At 52.9% G+C, this 23,249-nt stretch overlaps 1 protein-coding gene across 5 annotated transcripts in view; it reads right to left on the reverse strand.

Annotated features, from left to right (window-relative positions):
• LOC143764173 (gastrokine-2-like) overlaps positions 1-23,249 on the reverse strand; it is a 137,153-nt gene that overhangs the window by 8,365 nt on the left and 105,539 nt on the right. For 4 of the 5 annotated variants that reach the window (XM_077249477.1, XM_077249473.1, XM_077249474.1 and 1 more), the window contains 2 exons: positions 1,983-2,120; positions 1,681-1,797 (listed from right to left, as the gene is read on the reverse strand). In XM_077249477.1, the coding sequence (XP_077105592.1) occupies positions 1,681-1,797; positions 1,983-2,120 (255 nt within the window). Of the gene's footprint in view, positions 1-1,680; positions 1,798-1,982; positions 2,121-9,778; positions 10,726-23,249 lie in introns of those variants that run through there. The other variant, XM_077249472.1, reaches the window with a different exon arrangement.

Raw genomic sequence — 23,249 nt, forward strand, 5'->3', positions numbered from 1 at the left:
ACAGGTGGGAGTACGGCCATGGGCAGAGTATAACCACGGACAGGGGTATGACCACAGGTGGGAGTACAGACATGGGCACAGTATAACCACAGACAGGGGTATGACCACAGGTTGGAGTATGGCCATGGGCAGATTATAACCACAGACAGGGGTATGACCACAGGTGGGAGTACGGCCATGGACAGAGTACAACCACAGACAGGGGTATGACCACAGGTGGGAGTACGGCCATGGTCAGAGTATAGCCACAGACAGGAGTATGACCACAGGTGGGAGTACAGTCATGGGCAGAGTATAACCACGGACAGGGGTATGACCACAGGTGGGAGTACAGACATGGGCACAGTATAACCACAGACAGGGGTATGACCACAGGTTGGAGTATGGCCATGGGCAGAGTATAACCACAGACAGGGGTATGACCACAGATGGGAGTACGGCCATGGACAGAGTATAACCACGGACGGGTATGACCACAGGTGTGAGTACGGCCAAGGGCAGAGTATAACCACAGACAGGGGTTTGACCACAGATGGGAGTATGGCCATGGGCAGAGTATAACCACAGACAAGGGTATGACCACAGATGGGAGTATGGCCAAGGGCAGAGTATAACCACAGACAGGGGCATGACCACAGGTAGGAGTACGGCAATGGACAGAGTATAACCACGGACAGGGATATGACCACAGCTGGGAGTCCAGCCATGGGCAGAGTATAACCACAGACAGGGGTATGACCACAGGTGGGAGTACGACCATGGACAGAGTATAACCACGGACAGGGGTATGACCACAGGTGGGAGTACGACCATGGACAGAGTATAACAACGAACAGGGGTATGACCACAGGTGAGAGTACGACCATGGGCAGAGTATAATCACAGACAGGGGTATGACCACAGGTGGGAGTACGGCCATGGGCAGAGTATAACCACAGACAGGGGTATGACCACAGCTGGGAGTACGGCCATGGGCAGAGTATAACCACAGACAGGGGTATGACAACAGGTGAGAGAAGGACCATGGGCAGAGTATAACCACAGACAGGGGTATGACCACAGGTGGGAGTACGGCCATGGGCAGAGTATAACCACAGACAGGGGTATGACAACAGGTGAGAGAAGGACCATGGGCAGAGTATAACCACAGACAGGGGTATGACCACAGGTGGGAGTACGGCCATGGGCAGAGTATAACCACGGACAGGGGTATGACCACAGGTGAAAGTACGACCATGGGCAAAGTATAACCAAGGACAGGGGTATGACCACAGATGGGAGTACGGCCAAGGGCAGAGTATAACCACAGGCGGGTATGATAACAGGTGGGAGTACAGACGTGGGCAGAGTATAACCACGGACAGGGGTATGACCACAGATGGGAGTACGACCATTGACAGAGTATAACCACAGATAGGGGTATGACCACAGGTGGGAGTACGGCCATGGGCAGCGTATAACCACAGACGGGTATGACCACAGGTGGGAGTATGGCCATGGGCAGAGTATATCCATGGACAGGGGTATGACCACAGGTGGGAGTACGACCATGGACAGAGTATAACCATGGACAGGGGTATGACCACAGGAGGGAGTACGACCATGGGCAGAGTTTAATCACGGACAGGGGTATGACTGTGAGCGGAGGGTAAGGCGAGTGGGCGGGGAGGAGGCCATCACCTGTTGCTGGAAGTGTTTGATGACTCTCAGGACATCGCTCATGGATGGGATGCTCACGTCGTTCATTTCCACCACTAAACATTTTGGGTTGTTTATTCTCCTGAAACCGATGATGTCCTGGAAGGAATAGAATGATGAGCAGCAGATACAGCGACAGGTCATCTAACCACACAGATCCGACACAGGGGTCTTATAATGTACCAGTCTGGGGTCCGGGCTTTTTACCTCCCACACTGCATTGGATACATTGAAACAAACCCTCAGTTGTTGGTTCCCAAGTGCAAAGATGTTCAATCACTCACATGATTGTAGTCGTACAGAACAGTGGAGGAGATGTTGTTAGAGTTCACATAAAACGCTGCCACATTCTCCTCATCGTTTACCATCACCGTCTGCTGGATCTTCTCTCCATTCTTGGCTTCGAAGGCCATCTGCACCACCTGAAGGACAGAACAAGCAGTCCTATGTAACACCACAGATAACACAGTGATAACTCTCTGATTACAGGTAATGTAGTAGATGTCACCAGCAGTCCTATGTAACATCACAGATAACACAGTGCTAACTCTGACTACAGATAATGTAGTAGATGTCACCTGCAGTCCTATGTAACACCAGTGATAACACAATGATATCTCTCGGAGTACAGATAATGTAGTAGATGTCACCTGCAGTCCTATGCAACACCACAGATAACACAGTGATAACTCTCTGAGTACAGATAATGTGGTGGATGTCACCTGCAGTCCTATGTAACACACCACAGATAACACAGTGATACCTCTCTGAGTACAGATAATGTAGTAGCTGTCACCTGCAGTCCTAAGTAACACCAGAGATAACACAGTGATATCTCTCAGAGTACAGATAATGTAGTAGATGTCACCCGCAGTCCTATGTAACACAGATAACAGTGAGTCTTTTATTAAATAAAATACTTTCACATGACACTAACTATGATACACTACAAATAGAACACAACAAAACAAAACATAAGAACAAAGCTCCAATCAGACGGCCACAAAAGACAAAAAAGAAACCTACTAATCAGGGACAAGAAAGAAAATTCCAATTAAATAAAGAAAGCAAAAAGAAAACACAACAAACAAAATACTCATAACTTACATTAATACCCCTGTAAAAATTATAAATAGTAATAAAATCATACAAGACCCCCGGCCCAGCTTCATTCATACTACTATATACAACCCCAACTACATTCACACCGTCCTATATACAATATAAACAATATATACACTATAAACACATTATATACAGATTTATACAACGCCGCAAACACAGCAAAACCCTACTGGTCCCACTGCCTTACCTTACAGCCACCCGCTTGCACCGCCACATACACCCTACAACAAACCTAAATACAATACACTATACAAAATTATTATTATTAATTTTTTTTTTTTTTTTTTTTTTTTTATATATATATATACACACACCTACACTAACTATCCCGCCACCCCTGATCCAGCTCTGGCCACAAAGTTCAGGAATTATCCGAGCTAGGATCAGGCCCCAAAGTTTTTCCCCAGGCGGGGCCTGGGCCAGGCCAGATCAGTCTCTTATCACCGCTGTTGAAACCCCCCAATCCCCCACCCAACCTAACTAAGACCCTCTATTATACACACTATATACAATATATACAATACACTATATACAATATATACATAAACCAACTTCACAACCTACATACTCACCACCCAAGGCTCAAGTTCGATGCCTGCAAACCTTCTATTCAGGGAACAGAGATACAAAACAAAAATCTAGGGTGTAAAGATATCAGCCCACCACCAGGATATAGGAGCGCTAACGGACTAAGGCACCCCGAAGGAGAAACCCCTCCAGAGATGGGCCGCCCTCCGGGCACCCAGTCCTTCGCACTCCAGAGAACGCACCTTCACCAGGGCACCTAGGATGCTGCTACAAACTTCATCTACACGGAGGATTTTACTCTGCGTCGAAACTAAAACTCGTGCGTTCCACGTGAAGTACCTGACCACTGCGCTGACTAAGAATAAAGTGGCTCGGTCCCTTCTCCCGAGGTCTCTGAACGCTCCATAGGCCCACTCGGCATAGGACAGAGTGGCCAGCCGCGGCCAACCAATGGAAGCGCCCAGCCTGTTGTACACCTCTGTATTAAAAGGACAATGAAGCAGGAAGTGCTCCATGCTTTCCAGCATGGTAGCACAAGCCTCACGGGGACAATTCCTGTCCACGGAGCTCCTGTGCTTCAAATTGTCCTTCACATACAACTTACCTTGGAAGCAGCGCCAAGTCAAGTCCCAATACTTCTTGGGGATCCTGCTAGAATTTAGCAAACTTAACCCAACCTCTAGATCCCGACTTGGGCAGTCCTTGAGGACCAATGGTTTCTGAAAATGCGAAAGCAAGACCCGCATGTCGAGGAGTTTCCTCGGGAGGGACCTCACTTCCCACATTCCCAGACCCCACCGGCGCATCATTTTCAGAACCGGGGTAACATAAGCCGGGAGATGCCCGTGCGGTGTGCGGAGATCCTTCAATCTTCCCCCTGTCTCCCATTCCTGGAAGAAAGGCTGAAACCATCCCTTGCAGGAGAATACCCACGGAGGAGCCCTCTCTTTCCAGAGGTTTGCCACGTTAACTTTCAAAAAGGTGTTCACTAGGAACACCACGGGGTTTACCATATTCAACCCCCCTAGTCTCCTCGTGCGGTAAGTGACCTCCCGTTTGACTAGGTTCAGTCTATTCCCCCATAACATCTGGAAGAACAGACTGTAGACCCGTGTCCAGAGAGGCTTTGGTAAGACACAGACGCTGCCCAGGTAGATTAGCAAGGGGAGCAGGAAAGCTTTGCACAGGTCAACCCTTTCCCTCAGGGTCAAAGACCAACCCTTCCATTGGTCCACTCTTTGGGCGACACCTTTGATTCTGCCTTCCCAGTTTTTCGTGGGGTAATCACCCTGGCCAAATTCGATGCCTAGGACTTTGGCATGTTCTTGGGGTTCGGGGAGGGTGTCCGGAAGATCAAACGCGGGATCCCCGCCTCCCAGCCAGAGACTCTCACACTTGTCCTGGTTGACCTTGGACCCGGATGCCTCCGAGTAGCTCTCCACTTCTGACATCACCACCATCGCCTCCTCTTGCGAAGAAACAAAGACCGTGACGTCATCCGCGTAGGCCACTACCCTCAGGATAGCCTCCGGCGCCACCCCGCCCATCCTCACCCCCGCCAACGGCCCACAATTGACCCTTCTGAGGAAGGGATCGATCGCAAACGCGTAAAGCAAAGGGCTAAGAGGGCAGCCCTGGCGGACACCGGACCCTACCCCGAAAGGTTGTCCAATCCACCCGTTTACCAGAGGGAAAGTCTCAGCCCCTGCGTACAAGGTCTTAAGCCAGTCCACAAACCCTCCAGGCAGACCATACCTCAAAAGAGTGGACCAGAGGTACTCGTGGTCAACCCGATCAAAGGCTTTTGCCTGATCCAGGGTCAGCAAGAACCCCTTCCAAAGGCCCGCCCTGCCTTGCTCCACGGCCTCTCGGACACCCAGAACAGCACTGAAAGTGCTACGGCCAGGAACGCAACAGTGCTGGGCCTCCGAAAGGAGCCGCGGCGCAAACTTCACCGGCCTGTTGAAGAGTATCTTAGCCAAAACCTTCCTGTCCACATTGAGAAGTGATATGGGACGCCAATTCTCAATGCGTGATGGATCCTTACCCTTTGACAAAATGATCAGAGCCGACCTCCTTAATGATCTCGGCAGAGTGCCCGAGGAGAGACACTCATTAAACACCTGAGTCAAGAGGGGGACCAAGGAGTCCCTAAAGGTCTTAAAGAACTCGGATGTTAAGCCATCCGGACCTGGCGATTTTTTGGGCCGGAGCCCATCGATCGCCAGTCTCACTTCCTCTTCTTTGATCGCTTCTGCCAAACCGCCCAGCGAGAGGTCAGCCCCTGGCTCAGGAACAGCTTCAGCCAGGAAAGCCGACATCCTGTCACGATCCAGTTCCTTCCTTCCCAAGAGGTGCGAGTAGTATGAACTGACGACCTCCAAGATCCCTGATCTGGACCTTCTCAGGGATCCCGTACTGTCCATCAGCCCCGTCACTATCTTACTATTCACTGACATCTTGCAGCTTCTGTAGGGGTCGGGCGAGTAGTACTTCCCGTAGTCCCTCTCAAAAACCAAAGATGCGTGCCTATCGTACTGACACCTCATTAGCAAGGATTTCACACTGGAGATCGCCTCGCGGCTACCCCCAGTCGAGACAAGATGCTCGAGTCTCCTCCTCAGGCTCTGATACAGACGATCCCTGTTCAGGCTTCTGAGGTTCGAGAGTTGCCGGAAGAATCTCGCCACCCGATGTTTGAACATCTCCCACCACTCCGACTTAGTGTTACTTAGGCCCAGCAGCGGTACCTGGCTCTGAAGAAATTCCTCAAAGGACCGTCTTACAGCTTCTTCCTCAAGGAGTGACGAATTCAGCTTCCAATAACCTCTTCCCATCCGAGGAGTCTCTGTAACGCTCAGAGAAAACATAATCAAACAGTGATCGGAGAATTCCACCTCCACAACCGACAACGGCGAGGAAACGGCCTCCTCCTTCAAATAAAACCTGTCTAACCTAGACCTGCACTGACTACCTCTAAAAAAGGTGAACCCCGCGTGGCCTGTGTTGTGCCGGATGTGGACATCCACCAGGCGTGCCTCACTTACTATCCTATTTAGCGCGACGCAATCGTAAGCCAGCCGGTCTACGGAACCTCCTCTATCACAGGGTCTCGTGACATTGTTGAAATCCCCTCCAAAGACCACCTGCCGACTCGAAAATAAGTAAGGTTTGATCTTCATGAAGAGACACTTGCGGTCCCACTTGGACTGGGGACTGTAGATGTTAATGAGCCGAAGCTCCTGTCCCCCCATGGAGACATCTAGGATCAAGCATCTCCCCATTTCTAACTCGATCAATCGTCTGCATTCAACCGCTGTGGTCTTAAAAAGGACCGCCACCCCACTATACGGCTCGGCCGCAAGAGACCAGTAGGAGGGCCCATGCCTCCACTCCCGCCTTGCTTTATGCATGGTTGATAGGTCGGTCAACCTGGTCTCCTGCAAAAACAAAATGTCGGCGTCAAGTTGGCCGAGAAAATGAAAGGCCGTGTACCTTGCCGTTTCTGACTTTATGCTGGCAACATTAATGGTTGCCAGCGTCAACGGGGTGGGTGCCGCCATCATGATTGATTGAATTAGATAGCCTTTTTCTTCCCACCCCCAACAGTTTCACCCTCTTCCTCTGACAATGATGAGTTTTTAGTGCGCTTAAGACAAACTGACTCATCCATTCTCTCCTTACATACACTCTGGCCCTTGTCTGGTGGTCCCGAGGTAGTCCCCCCCCCAGAAGGCTTTGTATTTGCCCCCTGAGAAGAAGACCCAGCGACCTCCTGAGCCCCAACAACCTTGTCCGCAACCTCCGGCCCCGGGTCCCCATCGCCCCCCTCTGGAGGGGAGTCCTGGAGGGCCCGGAACCGGTTAGAGAGATCCACCAGAGGGGGGGCGGCTGGACCTTCCAATGGCACCTGGATCAGGGCTACGGAGTCAGAGGGGTCGCACTCCGAGGAGGAGGCTCGAGGCCCGGACCCCCTCTTATCCTTAGTTGTTTTCCTGTTACCCTTTTTCTTTTGCTGTGACCACTCCCCCTCTCTCTCATCCAGACTGTCACCGGATGAAGGTTCCTGGGCAGACATGGCGTCCTTTTGCTCCTCTCTTTCAAGTCTCTTGACTTCCTCGCTCAATTCGCTGTCTTTAGGATCCTCAGCTGCAAGTGAAGCACCCGGGTCAGAGTTTAGGGTCATTACTCCCTGCCCCCTTTTCCCATGGCGCTGCTCCTGCCGCCTGATATTGGATGGCGGCAGCCTGCTCCTCACCGGTTCCCTGCCTCCTCCGCCTCTGCTGGTCCCTTCACCGGCGAGATTAGTCCCGGCTTTCGCCTGTCCCGCACTCGCCGCTTTCAGAACCGCATTGGCAAAGGAACGCGGACAGCGACTGAACGGGTGACCGAGGTCACCACACAGGTTACACCTAATCCTGCCACAGGTAGCAGCAAGATGGCCGAGGTCCCCACACAGTGCGCATTTCTGGGTGGTACACTGCGCACTGAAGTGTGTGGGGCTGCCGCACCTGTGACAGACCTTAGGCTGCCCCCGGTAGAAAATCAAGATCCTGTCCCTCCCCAAAAATGTTGAGGAAGGGATATGGGTAACGGTGTTTCCTGAAACCTTCAATTTCACCATGAAGGTCCAGGCTCCTGACCAGATACCATGCTCATCGAGGGTCTTCTCGGGAATACCGACGATGTCGCCGTATCGTCCAACCCAGGTGGAGATGTCGACACAGGAAAGTGACTCGTTACTGGTCAAAACGGTCACCTTCCTGACTGAGTTCTGGCGGGATATTGCCACAGCGAGGAAACCCTGCCATTCGGGGCGACCCCGAGCCAGCTCATGGCGAGACCAGAAAAGCTCAAGGCCCTCCGGTCTCACGAAGCTGACATCGAAGTAGGAGGTCCCATAGGGATGGATCAAGGCAAAGATGTCATATGCCACGAAGCCCATCCCCAGCAGGAGCTCAGCAACCTTTGACCGATCAGGACAGGCATCCTTGCTTACCCACTGGAGACGGGCCACGTTCCTACGGTTGCTCCTCTGCCCTGGTGTCGGCAGAGACCAGACAGTCTCTGCCCCTCTATCTCGGAAGGCGGAAAGACCGTGTCTCTCTATCCAGAAAGACAGATCAACTTCCCTCCCCTCTACATTGATGGAACTCTCCCCTCTCCTCAGGGCGTCCAGGAAGCGCTGTTGCAAGTCACCATCCTCAGGGTCACCAGACAAGGGCGCACTACTACCCCCAGCAGTGACAGCCGCTGAATAGCTTGGGGCTGAAGCCCCCGCCACCGCTGGGGGGGCAGCGGGACCACTACCTGCTTCCCCTCCACCAACACCAGTAATGCTCTCCTCATTCACTCCTCCACTACTCCCATCATTTGCAACATCACTACTCCCACCATTCACTCCACTACTACTCCCATCATTTGCAACATCACTACTCCCATCATTTACTCCACCACTGCTCCCATCATTCATTCCACCACTACTCCCACCATTCACTCCACTACTACCATCATTTCCTGCACAGCTCCTTTCATTCCCCTTACCACTGCCACCACTTCCCGTCACTTTATTACCTGTATTGTCACCACCATTTGTCCCAGTGTTCTCTGCACCTGCCACAGTCACATCCATTCCTTCCTCACTTGTGTCTGCTAGCTTCTCTGCACTCACACCTGCCGGACCGGGGGAGGGGTGCAGCACCACACCCGATTTCCCTTGATTGGTGCTGACTCTCTGTTGTGTCCTTGGAGCGCCTTGCCCCCCCACTGCAGCAGTTTGCACTTTATTATTTTGGGCCCGCTGCTTGTTGGGGGGCGCCGCCTGCCCCGCACCCACAGACTTCGCGGTCCTGGTGTCATGCTGGGGTGCTGGAGCACTCTGTCCCCCTGTCGCAGCAGGGCGCCTCGTGTTCCCTGCAGATGATTTATCCTTTTTCTGTCCTTTTTGGACACGCTGCTCTCCTGTCACAGCTGCGTGCCTGTTCTCCTTTAAGGCGCACTGCGCCCCTGTCACAACAGTGCGCCCTCCTTTCGCCGCACCATGTTCCTCGGACCTGCCCCCCACAGCCCCGGCGTCGGCCGGCTCAGCCGTAGTGAGCAGGGATGGAGTCTGCCCACACCGTCCCCCTTTCGCAACGGCGTGGACACCCACCTCACCCTCCTCAGCCCCGGTGATAACCGGCTTAGCCGCAGAGGGCAGAGAGGGAAACTCCTCGGGGTCCCCTATGTCCGGCGCTGTGAGTACCTCCACAGCCTCGCCCCCTGCACTGTTCCCCGCACAGACGGCAGCACCGCCGGACGTCCTCCTCCTCTCCCCACCTTGCCTATGCCCCGGACCCACTGCAGAGCCCGTGCCTTTAGGTTTGGTGGGGTTTACACAGGAGGTGGTAGGTGTAACATCATCCATCAGTACATATCTGTAACTCACCACCTCCCGTGCGGTCTCCTTCGTTTTCTTCTTCCTCTTCTTTGTTTCCTCTGCTGGCTCGTCCTCACCAAAGGAAAAGCGGTCCAAGTTCACTGGAGACTCCAGCTGTCGGATCTCCTGTAGCAGACCGCCCTCCTCCTCTTCCTCCGCTGACACTCCAGCCTGTGCTGTCGGAGTCCTCTGCCGTGCCGGGAGGCCGCTTCCCTGTTGTCGGCTCTGCGGCTCACTCTCCAGGCTGGTTCCAGCTTGTAGGACTCCAGTCACGACCACATCGGCGTCCTCCTCCTCCTCGTCGCTTAGGACGCCGGCTGGCGGTTCTCCTGAGGTATTTAACCCCTTCATTTCTGAGAACCGCCGCTGGTTCTTAAACCTCTCCAGGAAGGGACCTGCGCTTTTCTCAATCCCCTCCCGGAGGAGCACTAACCGGGCCACCTCATCTCTGAGGGCTCTTAACCTCTGGGAGGTCACAGGTTTCTCCTTGCTAGAGGCTCGGGTATTCAGGATCCGAGCCTCCCGCAGCTCCTCCTTCAGCTCGGTCAGTGCTTTGCCGGCGTCCTCATACTCACGTAGCATGGCGACCACTCGGGAGGAGAAGGTACTCGTGGACTCGCCGGAGCTCCTCTCCCCCCAGGATGTTCCTGGGCTCTCCTTCCTGGGGCCTGGGGTGCCCCTGTCTCCCTCTCTGGGCGGACGATGAGCCGTCTCAGGGTTGGAGTAGGTGGGTAAGGTTTTCTTCACCCGTCCTGACCTCCTCAGTCCCTCTTGGGCCAGTTGCTGTTGCTGCTGCTCTCTGTCCCCCGCCGGCACAGACCGGGGAACAGAAGCCTGGGAAGCCATGCCGGCCTCCCGGGAAGCCTGCCTCTCCCTGGGGAGAAGAGAGGCAGACTCTGGGCCTCCTGCTGGAAGTCCTGGAGCTCACAATACAGGTGCTGCTCCCAGCAGGGTGTGACTGATTGTGCGCACCTGTCCTCCACACTCAGTCCTGTGTAACACCACAGATAATACAGTGCTAACTCTCTGACTACAGATAATGTAGTAGATGTCACCAGCAGTCCTATGTAACACCAGAGATAACAGAGTGATATCTCTCGGAGTACAGATAATGTAGTAGATGTCACTTGCAGTCCTATGCAACACCACAGATAACACAGTGATAACTCTCTGAGTACAGATAATGTAGTAGATGTCACCTGCAGCCCTATGTAACACCACAGATAACACAGTGATAACTCTCTGAGTACAGATAATGTGTAGTAGCTGTCACCTGCAGTCCTATGTAACACCAGAGATAACACAGTGATATCTCTCAGAGTACAGATAATGTAGTAGATGTCACCTGCAGTCCTATGTAACACCACAGATAACACAGTGATATCTCTCAGAGTACAGATAATGAAGTATATGTCACCTGCAGTCCTATGTAACACCACAGATAACACAGTGATATCTCTCAGAGTACAGATAATGAAGTAGATGTCACCTGCAGTCCTATGTAACACCACAGATAACACAGTGATATCTCTCAGAGTACAGATAATGTAGTAGATGTCACCCGCAGTCCTATGTAACACAGATAACAGTGATAACTCTCAGAGTACAGATAATGTAGTAGATGTCACCCGCAGTCCTATGTAACACCACAGATAACAGAGTGAGTCTTTTATTAAATAAAATACTTTCACATGACACTAACTATGATACACTACAAATAGAACACAACAAAACAAAACATAAGAACAAAGCTCCAATCAGACGGCCACAAAAGACAAAAAAGAAACCTACTAATCAGGGACAAGAAAGAAAATTCCAATTAAATAAAGAAAGCAAAAAGAAAAGACAACAAACAAAATACTCATAACTTACATTAATACCCCTGTAAAAATTATAAATAGTAATAAAATCATACAAGACCCCCGGCCCAGCTTCATTCATACTACTATATACAACCCCAACTACATTCACACCGTCCTATATACAATATAAACAATATATACACTATAAACACATTATATACAGATTTATACAACGCCGCAAACACAGCAAAACCCTACAGGTCCCACTGCCTTACCTTACAGCCACCCGCTTGCACCGCCACATACACCCTACAACAAACCTAAATACAATACACTATACAAAATTATTATTATTAATTTTTTTTTTTTTTTTTTTTTTTTTTTTTTTTTTTAATTTTTATTTTTTTTTTTTTTTTTTTTTATATATATATACACACACCTACACTAACTATCCCGCCACCCCTGATCCAGCTCTGGCCACAAAGTTCAGGAATTATCCGAGCTAGGATCAGGCCCCAAAGTTTTTCCCCAGGCGGGGCCTGGGCCAGGCCAGATCAGTCTCATATCACCGCTGTTGAAACCCCCCAATCCCCCACCCAACCTAACTAAGACCCTCTATTATACACACTATATACAATATATACAATACACTATATACAATATATACATAAACCAACTTCACAACCTACATACTCACCACCCAAGGCTCAAGTTCGATGCCTGCAAACCTTCTATTCAGGGAACAGAGATACAAAACAAAAATCTAGGGTGTAAAGATATCAGCCCACCACCAGGATATAGGAGCGCTAACGGACTAAGGCACCCCGAAGGAGAAACCCCTCCAGAGATGGGCCGCCCTCCGGGCACCCAGTCCTTCGCACTCCAGAGAACGCACCTTCACCAGGGCACCTAGGATGCTGCTACAAACTTCATCTACACGGAGGATTTTATGCTGCGTCGAAACTAAAACTCGTGCGTTCCACGTGAAGTACCTGACCACTGCGCTGACTAAGAATAAAGTGGCTCGGTCCCTTCTCCCGAGGTCTCTGAACGCTCCATAGGCCCACTCGGCATAGGACAGAGTGGCCAGCCGCGGCCAACCAATGGAAGCGCCCAGCCTGTTGTACACCTCTGTATTAAAAGGACAATGAAGCAGGAAGTGCTCCATGCTTTCCAGCATGGTAGCGCAAGCCTCACGGGGACAATTCCTGTCCACGGAGCTCCTGTGCTTCAAATTGTCCTTCACATACAACTTACCTTGGAAGCAGCGCCAAGTCAAGTCCCAATACTTCTTGGGGATCCTGCTAGAATTTAGCAAACTTAACCCAACCTCTAGATCCCGACTTGGGCAGTCCTTGAGGACCAATGGTTTCTGAAAATGCGAAAGCAAGACCCGCATGTCGAGGAGTTTCCTCGGGAGGGACCTCACTTCCCACATTCCCAGACCCCACCGGCGCATCATTTTCAGAACCGGGGTAACATAAGCCGGGAGATGCCCGTGCGGTGTGCGGAGATCCTTCAATCTTCCCCCTGTCTCCCATTCCTGGAAGAAAGGCTGAAACCATCCCTTGCAGGAGAATACCCACAGAGGAGCCCTCTCTTTCCAGAGGTTTGCCACGTTAACTTTCAAAAAGGTGTTCACTAGGAACACCACGGGGTTTACCATATTCAACCCCCCTAGTCTCCTCGTGCGGTAAGTGACCTCCCGTTTGACTAGATTCAGTCTATTCCCCCATAACATCTGGAAGAACAGACTGTAGACCCGTGTCCAGAGAGGCTCTGGTAAGACACAGACGCTGCCCAGGTAGATTAGCAAGGGGAGCAGGAAAGCTTTGCACAGGTCAACCCTTTCCCTCAGGGTCAAAGACCAACCCTTCCATTGGTCCACTCTTTGGGCGACACCTTTGATTCTGCCTTCCCAGTTTTTCGTGGGGTAATCACCCTGGCCAAATTCGATGCCTAGGACTTTGGCATGTTCTTGGGGTTCGGGGAGGGTGTCCGGAAGATCAAACGCGGGATCCCCGCCTCCCAGCCAGAGACTCTCACACTTGTCCTGGTTGACCTTGGACCCGGATGCCTCCGAGTAGCTCTCCACTTCTGACATCACCACCATCGCCTCCTCTTGCGAAGAAACAAAGACCGTGACGTCATCCGCGTAGGCCACTACCCTCAGGATAGCCTCCGGCGCCACCCCGCTCATCCCCACCCCCGCCAACGGCCCACAATCGACCCTTCTGAGGAAGGGATCGATCGCAAACGCGTAAAGCAAAGGGCTAAGAGGGCAGCCCTGGCGGACACCGGACTCTACCCCGAAAGGTTGTCCAATCCACCCGTTTACCAGAGGGAAAGTCTCAGCCCCTGCGTACAAGGTCTTAAGCCAGTCCACAAACCCTCCAGGCAGACCATACCTCAAAAGAGTGGACCAGAGGTACTCGTGGTCAACCCGATCAAAGGCTTTTGCCTGATCCAGGGTCAGCAAGAACCCCTTCCAAAGGCCCGCCCTGCCTTGCTCCACGGCCTCTCGGACACCCAGAACAGCACTGAAAGTGCTACGGCCAGGAACGCAACAGTGCTGGGCCTCCGAAAGGAGCCGCGGCGCAAATTTCACCAGCCTGTTGAAGAGTATCTTAGCCAAAACCTTCCTGTCCACATTGAGAAGTGATATGGGACGCCAATTCTCAATGCGTGATGGATCCTTACCCTTTGACAAAATGATCAGAGCCGACCTCCTTAATGATCTCGGCAGAGTGCCCGAGGAGAGACACTCATTAAACACCTGAGTCAAGAGGGGGACCAAGGAGTCCCTAAAGGTCTTAAAGAACTCGGATGTTAAGCCATCCGGACCTGGCGATTTTTTGGGCCGGAGCCCATCGATCGCCAGTCTCACTTCCTCTTCTTTGATCGCTTCTGCCAAACCGCCCAGCGAGAGGTCAGCCCCTGGCTCAGGAACAGCTTCAGCCAGGAAAGCCGACATCCTGTCACGATCCAGTTCCTTCCTTCCCAAGAGGTGCGAGTAGTATGAACTGACGACCTCCAAGATCCCTGATCTGGACCTTCTCAGGGATCCCGTACTGTCCATCAGCCCCGTCACTATCTTACTATTCACTGACATCTTGCAGCTTCTGTAGGGGTCGGGCGAGTAGTACTTCCCGTAGTCCCTCTCAAAAACCAAAGATGCGTGCCTATCGTACTGACACCTCTTTAGCAAGGATTTCACACTGGAGATCGCCTCGCGGCTACCCCCAGTCGAGACAAGTTGCTCGAGTTTCCTCCTCAGGCTCTGATACAGGCGATCCCTGTTCAGGCTTCTGAGGTTCGAGAGTTGCCGGAAGAATCTCGCCACCCGATGTTTGAACATCTCCCACCACTCCGACTTAGTGTTACTTAGGCCCAGCAGCGGTACCTGGCTCTGAAGAAATTCCTCAAAGGACCGTCTTACAGCTTCTTCCTCAAGGAGTGACGAATTCAGCTTCCAATAACCTCTTCCCATCCGAGGAGTCTCTGTAACGCTCAGAGAAAACATAATCAAACAGTGATCGGAGAATTCCACCTCCACAACCGACAACGGCGAGGAAACGGCCTCCTCCTTCAAATAAAACCTGTCTATCCTAGACCTGCACTGACTACCTCTAAAATAGGTGAACCCCGCGTGGCCTGTGTTGTGCCGGATGTGGACATCCACCAGGCGTGCCTCACTTACTATCCTATTTAGCGCGACGCAATCGTAAGCCAGCCGGTCTACGGAACCTCCTCTATCACAGGGTCTCGTGACATTGTTGAAATCCCCTCCAAAGACCACCTGCCGACTCGAAAATAAGTAAGGTTTGATCTTCATGAAGAGACACTTGCGGTCCCACTTGGACTGGGGACTGTAGATGTTAATGAGCCGAAGCTCCTGTCCCCCCATGGAGACATCTAGGATCAAGCATCTCCCCATTTCTAACTCGATCAATCGTCTGCATTCAACCGCTGCGGTCTTAAAAAGGACCGCCACCCCGCTATACGGCTCGGCCGCGAGAGACCAGTAGGAGGGCCCGTGCCTCCACTCCCGCCTTGCTTTATGCATGGTTGATAGGTCGGTCAACCTGGTCTCCTGCAAAAACAAAATGTCGGCGTCAAGTTGGCCGAGAAAATGAAAGGCCGTGTACCTTGCCGCTTCTGACTTTATGCTGGCAACATTAATGGTTGCCAGCGTCAACGGGGTGGGTGCCGCCATCATGATTGATTGAATTAGATAGCCTTTTTCTTCCCACCCCCAACAGTTTCACCCTCTTCCTCTGACAATGATGAGTTTTTAGTGCGCTTAAGACAAACTGACTCATCCATTCTCTCCTTACATACACTCTGGCCCTTGTCTGGTGGTCCCGAGGTAGTCCCCCCCCCAGAAGGCTTTGTATTTGCCCCCTGAGAAGAAGACCCAGCGACCTCCTGAGCCCCAACAACCCCGTCCGCAACCTCCGGCCCCGGGTCCCCATCGCCCCCCTCTGGAGGGGAGTCCTGGAGGGCCCGGAACCGGTTAGAGAGATCCACCAGAGGGGGGGCGGCTGGACCTTCCAATGGCACCCGGATCAGGGCTACGGAGTCAGAGGGGTCGCACTCCGAGGAGGAGGCTCGAGGCCCGGACCCCCTCTTATCCTTAGTTGTTTTCCTGTTACCCTTTTTCTTTTGCTGTGACCACTCCCCCTCTCCCTCATCCAGACTGTCACCGGATGAAGGTTCCTGGGCAGACATGGCGTCCTTTTGCTCCTCTCTTTCAAGTCTCTTGACTTCCTCGCTCAATTCGCTGTCTTTAGGATCCTCAGCTGCAAGTGGAGCACCCGGGTCAGAGTTTAGGGTCATTACTCCCTGCCCCCTTTTCCCATGGCGCTGCTCCTGCCGCCTGATATTGGATGGCGGCAGCCTGCTCCTCACCGGTTCCCTGCCTCCTCCGCCTCTGCTGGTCCCTTCACCGGCGAGATTAGTCCCGGCTTTCGCCTGTCCCGCACTCGCCGCTTTCAGGACCGCATTGGCAAAGGAACGCGGACAGCGACTGAACGGGTGACCGAGGTCACCACACAGGTTACACCTAATCCTGCCACAGGTAGCAGCAAGATGGCCGAGGTCCCCACACAGTGCGCATTTCTGGGTGGTACACTGCGCACTGAAGTGTGTGGGGCTGCCGCACCTGTGACAGACCTTAGGCTGCCCCCGGTAGAAAATCAAGATCCTGTCCCTCCCCAAAAATGTTGAGGAAGGGATATGGGTAACGGTGTTTCCTGAAACCTTCAATTTCACCATGAAGGTCCAGGCTCCTGACCAGATACCATGCTCATCGAGGGTCTTCTCGGGAATACCGACGATGTCGCCGTATCGTCCAACCCAGGTGGAGATGTCGACACAGGAAAGTGACTCGTTACTGGTCAAAACGGTCACCTTCCTGACTGAGTTCTGGCGAGATATTGCCACAGCGAGGAAACCCTGCCATTCGGGGCGACCCCGAGCCAGCTCATGGCGAGACCAGAAAAGCTCAAGGCCCTCCGGTCTCACGAAGCTGACATCGAAGTAGGAGGTCCCATAGGGATGGATCAAGGCGAAGATGTCATATGCCACGAAGCCCATCCCCAGCAGGAGCTCAGCAACCTTTGACCGATCAGGACAGGCATCCTTGCTTACCCACTGGAGACGGGCCACGTTCCTACGGTTGCTCCTCTGCCCTGGTGTTGGCAGAGACCAGACAGTCTCTGCCCCTCTATCTCGGAAGGCGGAAAGACCGTGTCTCTCTATCCAGAAAGACAGATCAACCTCCCTCCCCTCTACATTGATGGAACTCTCCCCTCTCCTCAGGGCGTCCAGGAAGCGCTGTTGCAAGTCACCATCCTCAGGGTCACCAGACAAGGGCGCACTACTACCCCCAGCAGTGACAGCTGCTGAATAGCTTGGGGCTGAAGCCCCCGCCACCGCTGGGGGGGCAGCGGGACCACTACCTGCTTCCCCTCCACCAACACCAGTAATGCTCTCCTCATTCACTCCTCCACTACTCCCATCATTTGCAACATCACTACTCCCATCATTTACTCCACCACTGCTCCCATCATTCATTCCACCACTATTCCCACCATTCACTCCACCACTACTCCCATCATTCACTCCACTACTACTCCCATCATTTCCTGCACAGCTGCTTTCATTCTTCTTACCACTGCCACCACTTCCCGTCACTTTTTTTCCAGTATTCTCACCACCATTTGTCCCAGTGTTCTCTGCACCTGCCACAGTCACATCCATTCCTTCCTCACTTGTGTCTGCTAGCTTCTCTGCACTCACACCTGCCGGACCGGGGGAGGGGTGCAGCACCACACTCGATTTCCCTTGATTGGTGCTGACTCTCTGTTGTGTCCTTGGAGCGCCTTGCCCCCCCACTGCAGCAGTTTGCACTTTATTATTTTGGGCCCGCTGCTCGTTGGGGGGCGCCGCCTGCCCCGCACCCACAGACTTCGCAGTCCTGGTGTCATGCTGGGGTGCTGGAGCACTCTGTCCCCCTGTCACAGCAGGGCGCCTCTTGTTCCCTGCAGATGATTTATCCTTTTTCTGTCCTTTTTGGACACGCTGCTCTCCTGTCACAGCTGCGTGCCTGTTCTCCTTTAAGGCGCACTGCGCCCCTGTCACAACAGTGCGCCCTCCTTTCGCCGCACCATGTTCCTCGGACCTGCCCCCCACAGCCCCGGCGTCGGCCGGCTCAGCCGTAGTGAGCAGGGATGGAGTCTGCCCACACCGTCCCCCTTTCGCAACGGCGTGGACACCCACCTCACCCCCCTCAGCCCCGGTGATAACCGGCTTAGCCGCAGAGGGCAGGGAGGGAAACTCCTCGGGGTCCCCTATGTCCGGCGCCGTGAGTACCTCCACAGCCTCGCCCCCTGCACTGTTCCCCGCACAGACGGCAGCACCGCCGGACGTCCTCCTCCTCTCCCCACCTTGCCTATGCCCCGGACCCACTGCAGAGCCCGTGCCTTTAGGTTTGGTGGGGTTTACACAGGAGGTGGTAGGTGTAACATCATCCATCAGTACATATCTGTAACTCACCACCTCCCGTGCGGTCTCCTTCGTTTTCTTCTTCCTCTTCTTTGTTTCCTCTGCTGGCTCGTCCTCACCAAAGGAAAAGCGGTCCAAGTTCACTGGAGACTCCAGCTGTCGGATCTCCTGTAGCAGACCGCCCTCCTCCTCTTCCTCCGCTGACACTCCAGCCTGTGCTGTCGGAGTCCTCTGCCGTGCCGGGAGGCCGCTTCCCTGTTGTCGGCTCTGCGGCTCACTCTCCAGGCTGGTTCCAGCTTGTAGGACTCCAGTCACGACCACATCGGCGTCCTCCTCCTCCTCGTCGCTTAGGACGCCGGCTGGCGGTTCTCCTGAGGTATTTAACCCCTTCATTTCTGAGAACCGCCGCTGGTTCTTAAACCTCTCCAGGAAGGGAACTGCGCTTTTCTCAATCCCCTCCCGGAGGAGCACTAACCGGGCCACCTCATCTCTGAGGGCTCTTAACCTCTGGGAGGTCACAGGTTTCTCCTTGCTAGAGGCTCGGGTATTCAGGATCCGAGCCTCCCGCAGCTCCTCCTTCAGCTCGGTCAGTGCTTTGCCGGCGTCCTCATACTCACGTAGCATGGCGACCACTCGGGAGGAGAAGGTACTCGTGGACTCGCCGGAGCTCCTCTCCCCCCAGGATGTTCCTGGGCTCTCCTTCCTGGGGCCTGGGGTGCCCCTGTCTCCCTCTCTGGGCGGACGATGAGCCGTCTCAGGGTTGGAGTAGGTGGGTAAGGTTTTCTTCACCCGTCCTGACCTCCTCAGTCCCTCTTGGGCCAGTTGCTGTTGCTGCTGCTCTCTGTCCCCCGCCGGCACAGACCGGGGAACAGAAGCCTGGGAAGCCATGCCGGCCTCCCGGGAAGCCTGCCTCTCCCTGGGGAGAAGAGAGGCAGACTCTGGGCCTCCTGCTGGAAGTCCTGGAGCTCACAATACAGGTGCTGCTCCCAGCAGGGTGTGACTGATTGTGCGCACCTGTCCTCCACACTCAGTCCTGTGTAACACCACAGATAATACAGTGCTAACTCTCTGACTACAGATAATGTAGTAGATGTCACCAGCAGTCCTATGTAACACCAGAGATAACAGAGTGATATCTCTCGGAGTACAGATAATGTAGTAGATGTCACTTGCAGTCCTATGCAACACCACAGATAACACAGTGATAACTCTCTGAGTACAGATAATGTAGTAGATGTCACCTGCAGCCCTATGTAACACCACAGATAACACAGTGATAACTCTCTGAGTACAGATAATGTGTAGTAGCTGTCACCTGCAGTCCTATGTAACACCAGAGATAACACAGTGATATCTCTCAGAGTACAGATAATGTAGTAGATGTCACCTGCAGTCCTATGTAACACCACAGATAACACAGTGATATCTCTCAGAGTACAGATAATGAAGTATATGTCACCTGCAGTCCTATGTAACACCACAGATAACACAGTGATATCTCTCAGAGTACAGATAATGAAGTAGATGTCACCTGCAGTCCTATGTAACACCACAGATAACACAGTGATATCTCTCAGAGTACAGATAATGTAGTAGATGTCACCCGCAGTCCTATGTAACACAGATAACAGTGATAACTCTCAGAGTACAGATAATGTAGTAGATGTCACCCGCAGTCCTATGTAACACCACAGATAACAGAGTGATCACTCTCTGAGTACAGATAATGTGGTAGATGTCCCCAGCAGTCCTATGTAACACCACAGATAACACAGTGATAACTCTCTGAGTACAGATAATGTAGTAGATGTCACCTGCAGTCCTATGTAACACCAGAGATAACACAGTGATATCTCTCAGAGTACAGATAATGTAGTAGATGTTACCTGCAGTCCTATGTAACACCACAAATAACACAGTGATAACTCTCTGAGTACAGATAATGTAGTAGATGTCACCTGCAGTCCTATGTAACACCACAGATAACAGTGATATCTCTCAGAGTACAGATAATGTAGTAGATGTTACCTGCAGTCCTATGTAAAACCACAGATAACACAGTGTTAACTCTCTGCGTACAGATAATGTGGTAGATGTCACCTGCAGTCCTATGTAACACACCACAGATAGCACAGTGATACCTCTCTGCAGGGGCGGATTATCAGAGGGTCAATATGGGCCCAGGGCCCAGTGGTGTGGCGGGGCCCTGGGCTACCGCACAGATTGACCCTCTGATAATCCGCCCGAGTGTGACTGACTGTGAATGCCCGCCGGCGCCGGCATTTATGTGCCCCCGGACCCGGTGGGCAGAGAGAGGGGGCCCGCATCGGGCCCCTTCTCATCTGCTCACCGGGCCCCTTCCGGCGCTGCGGCGGTTTCCTATTGACGTGCGGGCGCGCGCCCGCACGTCAATAGTTAACAACAGCCGCCAGCCAATTGGTGGCTGGCAGCTGAAGTCGGCCGCAGCGCACACGTCGCCGGCGTCTGACGTCATTCTCAGTCGCCGGCGAGTGTGCGCTGCTGGAGGGAGCTCGCCGCTGGAGCGCTGGTCAGGTGAGGAGACTCTGTTTGCTTTTTTTTTGTTTTGTTTTGTTTTTTGATACGCTAACGGTGGACACACTGGGGGCAATGCTGGAGACACTGGGGCAGATTGCTGGAGACACTGGGGCAATGCTGGAGACACTGGGGCAGATTGCTGGAGACACTGGGGCAGATTGTTGGAGACACTGGGGCAATGCTGGAGACACTGGGGCAGATTGCTGGAGACACTGGGGCAGATTGCTGGAGACACTGGGGAAGATTGCTGGAGACACTGGGGGCAATGCTGGAGACACTGGGGCAATGCTGGAGGACACACTGGGGCAGATTGCTGGAGACACTGGGGCAATTCTGGAAACACTGGGGCAGATTGCTGGAGACACTGGGGCAGATTGCTGGAGACACTGGGGCAGATTGCTGGACACACTGGGGGCAATGCTGGAGGACACACTGGGGCAATGCTGGAGACACTGGGGCAATGCTGGAGACACTGGGGCAATGCTGGAGACACTGGGGCAGATTGCTGGAGGACACACTGGGGAAGATTGCTGGAGACACTGGGGCAGATTGCTGGAGACACTGGGGCAGATTGCTGGACACACTGGGGGCAATGCTGGAGGACACACTGGGGAAATGCTGGACACACTGGGGCAATGCTGGACACACTGGGGCAGATTGCAGGAGACACTGGGGCAGATTGCTGGAGACACTGGGGCAATGCTGGAGACACTGGGGCAGATTGCTGGAGACACTGGGGCAATGCTGGAGACACTGGGGCAATGTTGGAGGACGCACTGGGGCAGATTGATGGAGACACTGGGGCAATGCTGGAGACACTGGGGCAGATTGCTGGACACACTGGGGGCAATGCTGGAGGACACACTGGGGCAATGCTGGAGACACTGAGGCAGATTGCTGGACACACTGGGGGCAATGCTGGAGACACTGGGGCAGATTGCTGGACACACTGGGGCAATATGCTGGACATGCTGGGGCAGATTGTTGAACACACTGTCTGGGGGCAATGCTGGAGACACTGGGGCAATGCTGGAGACACTGGGGCAATGCTGGAGACACTGTGGGCAATGCTGGACAATTGGACATACTGGGGCAGATTGCTGGAGACACTGGTGGTAATATGCTGGACACACTGGGGCAATGCTGGACATACTGGGGCAGACTGCTGGACACACTGGTGGTAATATGCTGGACACACTGGGGCAGATTGCTGGACACACTGGGGGCAATATGCAGGAGTCAGACACTGGGGCAGATTGCTGGAGACACTGTCTGGGGGCAATGCTGGACACACTGGGGCAATATGCTGGACATACTGTGGCAGATTGCTGGACACACTGGGCGTAATATGCTGGACACATTGGGGGTAATATGCTGGACACACTGGGGCAGATTGCTGGACACACTGGGGGCAGGACTGGAGGCATGGGCAGAATGTAGACTCGGGGCATGATTGGAGACACGGGGCAGAATGAAAGACATGGAGCAGGATTGGATCATGGGGCAGGATGGATACGATGGAGACAGATGGGGCAGGATGGGGAGATCATATGGTGTAGAATGGATACTCATGAGTGCAGGATGGGAGAACATATGGCTGGAGCCAGGAATGAGACACATGGGGCCAGGGTGGGGAATATTATTACCATAGGGGCTAATTAAGGGATATTATTACTGCAGTGATGTATTTATTTTATTTTTGGAGTATACTGTTTTAAATGGGGGGGGGGGCGGTCCTGTTACTGTGCAGAGTGACACTATATCGCCTTTTTTTCTCCATGTGGTGTAATGTAGAAGTTGTGAAAAATTAAGCAATGTGTTCTGCAAGCGGAGCTCGAGATAACTGTGTTATTTCTTACAGAAACGAGTCCTGGCTGGAAGAAATGATGGCGGTCTGTGCTGGATGAAAGATGAAGGACTTCACCTAGAGACGTCACTGGTGAGTCAGTGTTACCTATACACTGACACTATACACTGTATACTATATACAGAGGTTCTGTGTACAATGTCACCAGTGATCACTGTATTACCTATACATTATATACAGAGCTCCTGTGTATAATGTCACCAGTGATCTCTGTATTACCTCTACACAGACACTGCATACTAAGTAC

Source organism: Ranitomeya variabilis, chromosome 4 (genome assembly GCF_051348905.1).
Source record: "Ranitomeya variabilis isolate aRanVar5 chromosome 4, aRanVar5.hap1, whole genome shotgun sequence".
Lineage (NCBI taxonomy): Eukaryota > Metazoa > Chordata > Amphibia > Anura > Dendrobatidae > Ranitomeya > Ranitomeya variabilis.